At 58.0% G+C, this 12,629-nt stretch overlaps 1 protein-coding gene across 3 annotated transcripts in view; it reads right to left on the bottom strand.

Moving 5' to 3' along the window:
• FBLN1 (fibulin 1) overlaps positions 1 to 12,629 on the bottom strand; it is a 71,338-nt gene that overhangs the window by 44,701 nt on the left and 14,008 nt on the right. For 2 of the 3 annotated variants that reach the window (XM_081310656.1, XM_081310655.1), the window contains exons 3-8: positions 8,922 to 9,057; positions 7,338 to 7,509; positions 4,262 to 4,321; positions 3,121 to 3,222; positions 2,413 to 2,550; positions 1,164 to 1,301 (exon numbers count right to left, since the gene is read on the bottom strand). In XM_081310656.1, coding sequence (XP_081166782.1) covers positions 1,164 to 1,301; positions 2,413 to 2,550; positions 3,121 to 3,222; positions 4,262 to 4,321; positions 7,338 to 7,509; positions 8,922 to 9,057 — 746 coding nt within the window. The remainder of the gene's footprint in view (positions 1 to 1,163; positions 1,302 to 2,412; positions 2,551 to 3,120; positions 3,223 to 4,261; positions 4,322 to 7,337; positions 7,510 to 8,921; positions 9,058 to 12,629) is intronic. The other variant, XM_081310657.1, reaches the window with a different exon arrangement.

The following is a 12,629-nucleotide window of genomic DNA, read 5'->3' as shown; positions in this document are numbered from 1 at the left end:
AGAAGCAGGAGGAAGAGCTTTCAATTCCATTTCAAAGAAAAGTACAAATTCTGTAAGAAAAGTTAGGGCAGCAGCAAGACAGAAATCTGCACGGCAGCGCAGCTCTGTGGGGAAGGGCTGCGGCCACCCCGGGTAGGCCGGGTCTGTCCGGTGGCACCTGCAGCCGCTCCCCGACCTCCAGGGCAGGACCTGGGAGCTGAGCAGAGGGGAGGGAAGCCAGCAGCTTGGACTCAGGGACCACCGCAAGCATGACAGAGCCAAGTGGCAGCTGGATGACGTGGAAGGGGGGACGCAGGTCTCGCCCACGCCGGTCCTGGGGCCTGGGCGGTCTCCCCGGCTCCTGTGGTGACACTCGGTTCCTGTGGGATTTCCCCCCCTCCCACAGGGTCTCCCTCTGACACCTCCTTCTTGTGAGGTCCCCGTGAACCAGTCCACTGCCCTCAGCACCTTAGGCCAGTCGCACCGAGGACCTTCACATACTCCTGCAGCCGTCACCACTGTCCACCTCCAGAACTTTTTCATCTTCCCACACGGAAGCTCTGTCCCCACTAACCACAACCCCCCACCACCGTCCCTGGAAACCGCCACTCCACTTCCTGTCCATGCGAACTCCACCCTGAACACCAAGTGCTTCTGACAGGTGGATGGCTGTGGCAGGTCCACCCCCACGAGCGCCCTGCTGTCTGTGGCTTCGGGCGGTGGGCTTCACCCTGGCCTCAGGCCCCGCAACCACATATCACAGCTGCCCCCGTTTCACAGGGAGAAAGCCGAGGCTCACAAAAGGAAGCAAGTGCTCTTCAGCCACGCAGTTTAAAACCAAAGCCTCTAATCCAAATCTAAACTCTTTCATCTAAACCAGTGGCCAGCGAGCCACAGCCCTGGGTCAAACGCAGCCTGTGGCCAGTGTTTGTAAATCAAGGTTTATTGGAATATGACCTTGCCCAGCTGTTTTTGTACAATCTGTGGCTTTGAACTGTACGGCAGAGTTGAGTAACCGTGACAGAGACCAACGGCCAGCAATGCCTAAAATGATGGCCACGGGACCCTTCACAGAAACTTTGCCAGCCCTGGTCCTTGCTCTGCACATCCCTCAATTCCAGGTGTGGCCACAGCCAGGCCTTCCCCGCCTGGTGGACCGTGCGTCTGGCGGCAGCGTGGCTTACCAATACAGCTGCCTAGAGCATCCTGTATAAATCCGCTCTTGCACTGTAGCTTGGGTCTGCAGCGGAAGGATCCCAGAGTATTCTGACAGATAAAATCGGGGGGGCAGTTATGAATACCACTCTCACACTCGTCAATATCTGGTGCATCATAAAAAAAGGAGATTGTTAGCAAGAGTCCTGCCAAAGGCATCACACAACACTTCAATATCACAAGAAAACATTATCAAAAATGCTCACTACTCAGACTACAACCCCAAACATTCCTACAGAGAGATCACAAACAAAAAGGGCTTCAGGGAGGCACAGAGTGCGCCCGCTGCTGAGGACTAAAAACGCAGCCTTTCTCGGCCACAGCCCTTGGGAGGCGAGGGCTGTATAAACACACAGCCCAGGCGTTTCCCTGGCAGATGGAGCCATCGTTACTCATCCAGATAAAGTGCATGTTTCTTTCATAAGGCAATTTTCTTAGTGCCAATAAACACAGCTTCTATATATCTTATTCATTCTGAGGTGCTTAGAATGTCCCACATATTAAGAATGATCGCATCGGGAAGGGATGTCAGGGCTGCCCTGCCTCGCAGCTTGGACAGGTCAGACGTTCAAAGCTGGGCATCAGCTGGCCTGGACCTGGGCTCTGGGGTCAGCCCATCACTGGGCTGGGCAGCAGGCTTGGCAGCCTGAGCTTGCTCAAAGGCCCTCTGACACCCGGAGGGTGTGCCTGGCTTTGGAGTCACCCTCATAATTCAAAGATGGACGTTTTAATGCAAGTGGTGCCATCTTTCTGGAGGGCTTGAAGCCCCGCACAGACAGCTATGTTCTAAAAGGTCCTCATCATACACTCTCTGCCAATGGCAGGCAGGGAGACCAGCGGGCAGAAACGCCACGCTTTTACGCAGCGGAAGGGGTGATGCTGCGTCCAGGAAGCTGGAGCCAGAGGGAAGCCAGCTGTTGTGCAAACACTTGTTTTCTTTGGAGGGGGATGTTTGTTTTTGTAAAAAGCACCTGTGAGCACCTCATATCCTTCTCTGTCTGGTTTAACTGACCAGGCACTGAGCCTTTAAACCCAAGTGGGCCATCATCATTGATGTGGCACCAGCTCTTCCCCTCGCCCTGTGGCCCTCCTGTGGCTGAGGAGGCAGTAGCCCAGGCAGCCACACGGGGGCAGCACCACAGAGCCCAGACCAGTACTGGGCCACCCACCCTCCCCTCAGCGCTCCGCCCCAGCTGGGGAGAGGTTCCCAGGCCTTACCTTTGCAGTTATTGTCCTCTGTGAGCTCATAGCCAGTCCCGCAGCTGCTGTCCCGCTGACAGCGGAAAGAGCCCACGGTATTGATGCAGGATTCTCCCAGACGGCAGCTGTGGCTGCCTGTGATGCACTCATTGACATCTAGGAGAGATTCAGGGACATGAAGTAACCAGCAAGAACTTCGGATCCCTGCACTTCATCAGAGGAAAGTTCTAGAAGCCGGGGTGGAACTGGCTTCCTGCATCTATCAAACTGCCCAAACTGAGCTGGGTCCTGCCATGAGCACATCCGGCTGTGCCTCAGGATGCTGCCCTGACCAGCCCTCACCAAATCCAGCCCAAGGATTCGCTGCCTTCCCACTGGCAGACCCAGGGCTCTGAGTAAGTGCTGGGCCCTGGACTGGAGACCGGCGGTCTCCATGAACCCCATGAAGGGGCAGCATCTCCCCATCTCCTAGCTGGGGAAAGGCCAAGGGAGGCTGAGGGACATGCCCAAGGCCACTCAGCCGGTCCTAGATCCAGAGCCAGGGTGGACCCCAAAGCCAGGCCCTTTCTCAGCCCTGGGGGTCATATTCTTCTGACGAGTGTCTTGCCAGGAGCCACTGCCCTGCCTACTCTGGAGAGCCAGTCCAGGCTGTCTCCGCCCACCAAGGGGACCTGTCAACCCTGCTCAGACCTGGCACGGGCTCCAGGCAGAGCGGCGGGGTCTTACCTTCACAGGAGACACCGTCAGGCAGCAGCTGGTAGCCCACAAAGCAGGAGCAGACCACCTCGTCCCCGGTGTCCCGGCACTGCTGCTGGCAGGGCCCACCCCCTGCAATCAGAGCCGGCGTGAGCGGGGCCAGCCACATCCAGAGGTCTCTGAAGCCACTCGCGGCCCCAGGGAGACCCCCAGACACTGGCTCTGGTCACCGCTGGGGTCTGACAAACCAGGCAGCCTACAGCTTGGCCTCTGGAGTTACAGAGGAGCTGTGAGGGACAAGGCAGGGATGGGGTACAGCTTGCTGCCAGCCACAGACACTGAGGAAGCAGGCCTGTCCCAGCTCCAGCAGCTGTAGGCCTCTGTGCTGCAGGTTCCTGGCTTCCCCAGGGATCCCAGAGCCACCTCTGCCCCCCTCACTTCCTACAGGGCAGCCAGAGTGATGCTCAAGTGCAACCGCAGGGGCCGAAGCCTCTGCCCAGGGCCTGCAGGGTCCTGCCTGCTGCCCTTCACGTGCTGGTCATCATGCTAAGCCACTCTCAGCGGCTGCAAACGGGCTGTCCCCTCCCCCAGGAAGACCCTCCCCTCAGGCAGGATTCTTGGGGCTTCTGTCCCTCCCTCTCCTCCCCTCCCAGCCTCAGTGCTGCCTGTCACTGCACCCTGACCATATCATCTTGTCATAAAACTGGCTCCCCAGTTAACACCTGACCACAGGGCCAGCTGCTGGGTGACCACGTGCAGCAGACCTGCCAGTCCGGACATACCCGGATGCTCACGAAAGAGCGAGAGTGTGACCCTGGGGGAAACAACCACCAAGGCCCTCTGGGTTTTAAATACACCCACAGTTCCCTGTGAGACAAGTCAATATGTCTGACAGCACCAGGCTAGGGCTCAGGTCGGGAAGGCAAGAAACGCTCGGCCCCACCCCGCGGTCTCCTGGCCTCTTGGACGCCAGCGGTCACCCTCTGAAGCCTGTGAGCTTGGGAATGTCCAGCACACACTGCAGAGAGGGGGCTTTTCACACTAGTTGCTGTGGCCCCTGCCCCACCAGCCCCACCAGGCCAGCTCTGGAGAGTCTAGGGAAGCAGGAGGGCAGGCCCAGAGGCCTGGGTTCAAGTCTCCAGGGAACGGCCGTGGAGATCCGGGGCCTTACCTCGGCAGCGGTCATTCAGGTAGGGGTCTTCCTGTTCCTCCTCCACCTCAGAGACCTTAGCTGAGAGGAAACAGAGACCAAGAGAGATTACCCAGAGTCCACCTTACCTCAGAAGGAACTTCCCGTCGATGTCAAGCAGGACACCCACTCAGTCCTCCTGAAAGCAGCTCATTCATCCTCATTAAAACAGAATTTTCCTCATGAAGGTAGCTCACCTTCTCCAAGGTCTGTGAAACAGAAGGGCCCAGGCACGAGGGAGGCCATCGCTAACTCCAGGCCCTCGACTGGGATACGGTCTCCACCTCCCCAGAAGACCCCCAAGGCCCATGGCAGAGCATGTGGCCAGCGCCTGAACCGCCCTGGGGGCCCCAGCAGGCCTTCGCTGCCTCCAGCCCTGCTGCAGGCCACAGCGGCCTGCACACCCGTGGAGCCTGGGGGCGGGGGGTGTGTGTGCCTGGGGAGCACACAGTAGGCCCACCATAAGGGAGCACACAGTAGGCCCACCATAAACGCCAGCTTCAGGAAGGCCACCGTGAAGCCCCCTCAGAGGAGGTGCCACTGGAGAGAAGTCTGGGGCAGGGATCAAAGTGGATCCAAGACAGGAGAGGAAAACCCTGGAGCCACAGACTCCCAGAGAGGCCAACGCAGGAGACAGGAATCACAGAAACCTCCCAGACACGAGGAACTCTGCCCAGGATGAGGGCTGGGCTTGTTTACTGTAAAACATCATCTCTGACTTCAAAAGCCCAGGAGGGAGCAGGAATGTGGTCGATTCCACATCAGAAGTCAGCTCAACAGTGACCGCAGCAGCCTCGACTCGAAAAACTAAGATCCAACGTGATTTATCAAGGCAGAGCCATGGGTCACAAAGCCAGAGGGCGAAGGCCTGACTGAGAGACCTAGGGGCGCTACCCTTTTATTTTTGTTTGTTTGGGTACTGGGGACTGAACCCAGGGTGCTCTGCACCACTCTGAGTTACATCCTGGCCCTTATTTTATTTTATTTTTAATTTTTGGACAGGGTCTCACTAAGCTGCTGAGGGTCTCACAAAGTTGCTGAGACTGGCCTCAAACTTGTAATCCTCCTGCTCAGCCTCTCAAGTCTCTGGGATGACAGGTGTGCGCCACCATGCCCACCTGGCAGAGTGCTTCCCCCTTAACCCCTTCCTGTACCTTCCCCTTTTTCAACAGAAAGGGGCAGAGCCCAGAGAGGGCTGGGAACAGACAAAGACCCAGCAGGCGTGGGCAGGGCAGATAGGGCGCCTCTCAGGGTACTCCACTCTGGCACTGGAGGCCACCGGGCAAGCAGGAGAGGTCGCCAGACACCAGGAAGTCTCCTACAGGGTGGAGCTCAGGACAAACAGAGGGGAGGGAGGGCAGAGCTGGTCACCCAGCTGAAGCCTCCGGAAGCTGCCTCTGGACGTGCCCCTTGCTGAGGAAGCGTCTGTCCTTTGAAAGAGGCACCTCCAGCCTCTGGCCACACACCCTGGGCTCCAGAGGGAGAGGGGGCTCCCACAGGCCAAGTCTCTGCTCTGTGTGCTGGCCATGACCCTGAGCACCAGCTGCATATCCCAGAAACAGAGCAGGGGCAGCCAGAGCTGTAGGCGGGGTGGAACCCTGAGGGGGCACGGTGTTCCACTCTCCACCCTTCCAGCACCTCCCGCAAGTCCATTCCCACATGCCCTCGGCACCCGTCAGGGACGCCGGCCGGAATCCACGGATGCTCAAGTCCCTTACATGACATGGTGCAGGATCTGCTGGTGATCTACATGTACCCTCCGTATGCTCACTTACTTTTTTTGTTTGTTTGTTTTTGTACCTGGGATTGAACCCAAGGGCACTTCCCCACTGAGCTACATCCCCAGCCCCAATATATGTATATACATATTCATAGATGCTAAGTGAAGTATGCCAATGCCAAAGACCAAAGGCTAAATATATATGTGATTTAGAGACAGGGTCTTACTAAATTGCTCAGGGCCTTGCTAAGTTGCTGAGGCTGGCTTTGAACTTGCAATCCTCCTGCCTCAGCCTCCTGAGCTGCTGGGATTACAGGCATGCACTACCATACCTACCTTACTTTTGACACCTAGAACAACACAAATTCTTTTCTTTCTTTTTTATTTTTGTACAAGCACTTGCTTTATTGTAACTTCAATGTAGAAGAGTGGGGAAAATATTCTTTTTAATAAGTGGTAGTGAGTTGATGCTTAACTCTTTAAAAATTGTGACTTCACCCCACTTTATACCTGAGAAATCATAAACTCGGTGAGGGTTGTTGGTTTATTTTTACTCTTATTATTATTTTATATACGTATACACAATGAAATATTTTCTGTTTGTTCTTTTTATGCACACATGACACAGAGTGTTTTTTTGACATATATCCATGGAGTATAACTTCCCATTCATGTTGAACATGACGTGGAGTTAGTTAACTGGTCGTGTATTCATATATGAACATAGGAAAGTCATGACCTGTTCAATCTACTATCTTTCCTATTTCCACCCCCCTCCCTTCCCATTTGTCTAATCCAATGAACTTCTATTCTTCCCTCCCCCACTTGTTGTGGGTTAGCATCCACATATGAGAGAGAATATTTAGCCTTTGGTTTGGGGGGACTGGCTTATTTCATTTAGCATGGTAGTCTCCAGTTCCATCCACTTATGAGCAAATGCCATAATTTCATTTTTCCTTATGGCTGAGAAACATTCCATAGTGAACATCGACCACATTTTCTTTATCCATTCGTCTGTTGAAGCGCACTTAGTGGGTTCCATTGCTTGGCTATTGTGAACTGAGCTGCTACAAACATTGCTGTGGCTGTGAGCATATACAACACAGATTCTGAGAAAACAGTTGTTAGGCTCTATTATTTAGGGAATAACATGGGGAAAATTCTGCACATGCTCAGTGCAGATGCAATTTTTTTTTCTCCCATATTTTTGATTTGTGGTTGGTTGAATCCATGAATGTCACAACCATGGACAGAGAGGGCCAACCTTGCTTATGTACACACACACACCCCGGAGAACCTTGACCAGTGCACCGCCCAAGAGGGAAGAGGGGGGATTACCTGTGCCTTGGAGGTCCCCCACATCCCCAGGGGTGAAGTCCGCGGTCTCCTGTCCCTTGACACAGCATGCCCGGAACACCATCCCACACTGGTAGCCGATCATGAGGCTGGGCTCGCAGCTCTGGCCCCGGGCCTGGGCCACCCGCCCCAGCACACAGCAGTGGCAGCATCTCTGAAAACAGCAAAACTCAGACAGGCCCACTCAGGGTCCCAGAGAGACCCAGGAGACGCCTCTCGGATTCCCCTGGTCTTCAGCATGAACAGCGGGTGGGGGGCACGTCTGACTTAGCCACTAGGTGCTTCCCCGAAATTCCACGGTACACAGCGAAGCCACCAAGTCCCCAGCTCTCCTGATCAGCTTTGGAAGGGGACCTGCAGTGCCCGGCCCCCAGCACACGTCCTGCCTCCCCTCCCAACCCTGCTAAGGACTGCCCTTGCACCCCCCCTGCAGAGCCACCCCACCCGCCCCCCACTCCAGGGGGAGGGAGCCCCACAAAGCCCTGGATGCTGGCTGTCTGTGTGGTCTAAGGTGTCTCCACTGCGCCTGGAAGGCTCCTGGGGGCCAGGCTGTGCTTTGAAAGCACAAGAACCTGAAGGCACCGGCCAGGCAGGGGACAGGGTTACAGCCTGCAGGTGGCACCCGTGGAGCCCAGCCCTGTGAGGAGGCAGCCATGGACACCCAGGTCCTGCTGCCAGGACCTTGACCAGGCCACGCGCCTCCCCCAGCCGACACCCTCAGGGGCCTGGGGGTCCCTGCCCCAGGGTCTCCCTCTATGGCCCGTCTGTGTGCAGGCCCCCCAGCAAGGAGCCCACCTGACACCTCCAGGAATCCCCCCTGGCCTCCTGGTGGGGACTCCACTCTTTGGTACCTTCTCAGCCTCCAAACCTGGCCTCCTCCTGCCCGGCTTGTTTTCCCTCCCTCAGCAGAGGTCAGGGAGGGGCTGAGTGGCTCTGGGGTCTTCCCACATCACTAGGTGGCCCTCAGTGACCTGGTCTGGAGGTGGGGTCCCAGCAGCACTCGGGGAAAGGGATTCTGCCAGTGATTCCCGCTTCACCTTCAGGGTGGGAGCCCGTCTGGCCCCCTGACAGGGCTGCTAAGAGGCCACTTAGGAGTGGGGGCCTCTCTGAACTTCAGTTTTTTCCTCCAGGGTGGTCATAAAAGCCATGTGTTACCAGGGGCCCTTATAAGGGCCCATTCTGAGCTCTAAGCCCAACTAGCCTGAGGCACACAGAAGCCTGAGGACCTCCTGAACATTGTTGGGGGCCCACAAGGAACTGAGCAGAGAACCCGGGGCCCTGGACGGCCCCTGCTCTGACCTTTGCACTGTGTCTGAGGCCTGGGCAGGGTGTGCCAGGTCCTCCCCGTGTTCCTAGGGGGGCTGCACCCTCAGCCTCTCATCCCTTAGCCAGCTTGGAGGTTGGTAGGTGAGCTCTACCCACCACCTGCAGTGGCCTGGCCCTTCCTGGCCCAGGCAGCCAGGGGGTGGGCCAGGGGAGTGGTGTGATGGGCAGTGCTGCTCATGGGGGCCCTGGCCTGTGGCCATCAGGGGTGGCGGTGGCCCCATGTGGTCCCCAGGTCCTCACCTTCATAAACATGGCCTCGAGGCTGGCGTTGTCACCGCCCGGTGGGACACAGGCGTCCTGGTCGCTGGCCAGGTTGATGCCCGCGGCACAGTGCAGCTCCTCCACCTGGCTGTGGCAGCACTGCTCCTGGACCATCCTGGGGACAGAGGGCAGGGCTGGACGGGTCTGCAGTGGCCCACGGCCTGTCACAGGGCTCTGTCCTCCACGGCTTCCCCTCCCCCAGCTCCCAGGACAGACACACAGCCCTCGGCATACAGAAGGTGCCCAATAAGTGTGTAGTTAGAAAGACTGCAGGGTGGTATACGGGCTGAATCGGGACCCCGAGTTGTGACCCAGAGGGAAGAGTCTGCTCTGAGCCTCGCCTCTCCCACAGGACGTCCCCATGTTTAAGACACAGCCCCGGGGCTGCCGATGCCGGCCCACCCCGTCCTGCGCCACACTGAGTTCTCAGCATTCACGCCCACCGTCCAGGCTCACAGGGACAAGCCAGAGAGCTAAAGGCTGCCATGGTGGCTCCTGGTGTGGCCCCCAGCTCTGCCATGCCTCTCAGGTATGGAGGGCTCAGGGAGGGAGGAGGACGTGACCTGCTAGGGTCAGTTCCTCAGTCAGCCAGGGGACCAGGGACCAGAGAGCTGGGACCAGAGAGCTGGCCCACAGGCAGCAAGCAGGAGGTGTGTGCGCCATGGGTAACTCCCGTCCAGACCCGAAATGACCCCAGCTCCAGTCACAGTCAGCAAGGGCAGAAGAATCACCCACTGCGTCTGGCAGAGAGGACGGGGCTCACAGCCTCCCCGTGCAGCCATCCAGGTGGCCTCTGCCCCCAGACACAGCCCCCACCTTTCCGTCCCCCCCACCACCCTGGAGGAACCGAAGTCTACACCAGCCTTCCCCCGGCTCACGACTGGCTTAGAGTGGATCTGTCTACACTGAGCAGTTACACACCGTGCCCAGGCTCACAGTGGGTGAGGAAATGACAGGCATTTCACTAAACTGCCAGCGCTCTCCTTGTCTTTACCAGATCCACACATTCCACACATTCATTCAAAACCTTTTTGTTAAACAGAGAGTCACAAATGCTGGAGCAGAGTGGAGAAGCGAGCCCTCACGCTCTGCTCACGGCAATGGAAATGGGGCAGCCATTTGGGAAACAGCATGCGGTTCCTCAAAAAATTAACAATAGAATCAGGACCCAGCGCCCCTGCTCCTAGGTGTGTGCCCGAGAGAATCCAGAGCCGGGTCTGAAAGAGATGCCTGCCCACAGTGCTCACGACGGGCCGGCCATCTGTCTTCATTCAGCCTTGAGAAGAAGGAAACACGAGCAGCCACAGAGGGACGAGGCCGTGTGACCCCACCAACACGAGTCCTGGAGTGGCTAAGTTCACGACAGAAAACAGAGGGAGTCGCGGGGGCTGGGGCAGAGCAGGAGGAAGGGCAGTGAGCACTTAATGGGGTCAGAGTTCCGCCTCTGCTGGACGAAGAGCCCGGGAGGCAGGTGCTGGCACGCTGGCTGGCCATCATGGGTGGCTAACTGCCACGGGAGCGCACACCCAGACTCCAGGAGAGTGCCTCTCGGGTCACGTGCTTTTTACCACTGTTTAAAAACAACTGGCTGTGGCCCCTCTGGACTGCTGGTTGGCGGTGCAGGCTCCAGGTACTTGAAAGCCTTGGCCTGGGGGGGACAGTTCCTCTCCAGCTTCGGGGGACAGCGGGTGCTAGACCCTGTCCTGAGGGGAAGGAGCCAGGGCAGCCATCTGGAGGGCTGGCTGCAAGTCCTGCTCTCCTCTGGCTGCGTCCTGGACAAGCAGTCCAGCCTCGGAAGGGCAGGGTCAGGCAATGCCACCTCCCTCAGCCAGCCATGTCACAGTGGCCCTTGAGCCCTGGGGCACAGCAGTGGCCTGGAGGTTGAAGCCTCACCCCACGTCACGGCTGCCTTTGTCCGACTGGCCCTGGCATTTGAGTGGCTGGCAAAGGCCATGTCAAGAGTCAGCCCAGAGCACCTGGCTGCCGTCCCCACCCACCTTCACTTCCTGGGTGGGTGACCTTGGGCTGATGGTGGTCCTCGTGCACGTTGAAGGGTCTTGGCTGCAGGGCACCGGGAGGGGAGCTCAGAGCTGCCCAGCTGCAGCCCCCTCTTCCGGGACTGCCAAGGGAACCAGTTTGCAACCAAAGAACCAGAGTTTCTAGGTGCCATTCTGGGGAGAGTCACGAAGCTGGTCACTCTACCCTGTCCTGGAAGAGCCTCCGTCATCTGCCCCACACGCTCTCCCTGGCTAGACTTGCCAAGCACGTCCTGGTCCTGGGGCGCAGGGGCGGGTTGTTGGTTTTGGTAGTTGTTGTTTTGTGACTAAGGGTTAAACCCAGGGGCACTTAACCACTGAGCCACATCCACAGCCCTTTTTTATATTTTATTCAGAGACAGGCCCTCACTGAGTTGCTGAGGCTGGCTTTGCACTTGTGATCCTCCTGTCTCAGCTGCCCGAGTGGCTGGGGTGACAGGCTGCATCTCTGCACTCGGCTCATGGTGGGTTTGTGAGGGGCCTGTCCACCCTACTGAGGCCTGAGGGGAGGACTCACTGGCCCCACATAGGAGGACCCCAGGGCCTCCACCTCACCTTCCTGCCAACCCACCAGCCTCTCATGCCACCTGCATACAGGTGGGTGTTCCTTTCTGTGCCCTCCAGCTCCTGACCAGGCTCCCAGAGGCCCCCTCGGATCTCCTCTTAGATGTCCAAGGGCACCCTAAACCCATGTGCCCCCTAAACAAATGTGCCCGTCCCAGCACCCCAGCTGCCTCTCCAGTGCCCCTTCTCACCCAAACTGCCTTCCCAGCCCCTCATAGCCGGGCCCTGGACGGAGCCTAAGGCCACCTCTGCATCCCACTCCACTCAGTAAGGACAACCTGGCAGCCTGCCTCCAAGTCACGCCCACAGCCAGCCAAGTCTCTCCACTCTCTCCGGGCTCTCACGCAGCTCCAAACCACCAGCACCTCCCGGGATTGTCAAAACAGTCAACTAGGGCCTGGGCTTCCATCTTCCTCCCTCTCCCCCTCCTTCCAGGCAGGGTCCCTTTTAAAGGCAAGTTCAGACAGATAAGCGCCCACTTATCCCTGCTCAGAACTTTCCACCAGCTCTCAGCCACCTCAGTCAGCCTCTGCAACGGCCACCAGGCCTGGGACAACCACCCTGCAGCACCCTGGCCAGCCTGGATTCCTCCTGAGCTCGTGTCCTTCTGCCCAGTCCAGCCACCACTCACTCTGTGCAGCCGCTGGCCCCGGGCTGCTGCCGGGTCAGCCTGCACTGCAGCTCCTTTGAGCCTCCGTGCTGGCTGTTCCCCCGCCTGGATGCCCTTCCCCACACTCCACTCAGCTGGCTCTCGCCTCCCTCCGGGCTGGCTCAGATGGCCTCTCAGGGAGGCCATCCCTGACAGCTCTAAGGGTAGACCTGCCCTGAGCAGAAGACCCCACTCCCTCCCCGGGATCTTCTTCCCCACGTGGCACACACAACCCTCTTACAAACCCAACGTGCAGTTACCATCCTAAGGTGAGTCGTGGCATGTTCTAGAAGGCAGCTCCTGAGGCCTGGCCTCCTCATTCCCTGACCTGCCCCATGACCCTGGTGAAGCACACAGGCTGTTGGAGACGTCGGCTCAGAGACAGCCGAGTGGGCTCCTCGTGGGCCACGTTCCTCCAAGAGGATGAAGACTCGCGGT

This window comes from Spermophilus citellus (genome assembly GCF_964194105.1).
Source record: "Spermophilus citellus genome assembly, chromosome: 10".
Lineage (NCBI taxonomy): Eukaryota > Metazoa > Chordata > Mammalia > Rodentia > Sciuridae > Spermophilus > Spermophilus citellus.
This window is presented reverse-complemented; position numbering and strand designations above follow the sequence as displayed.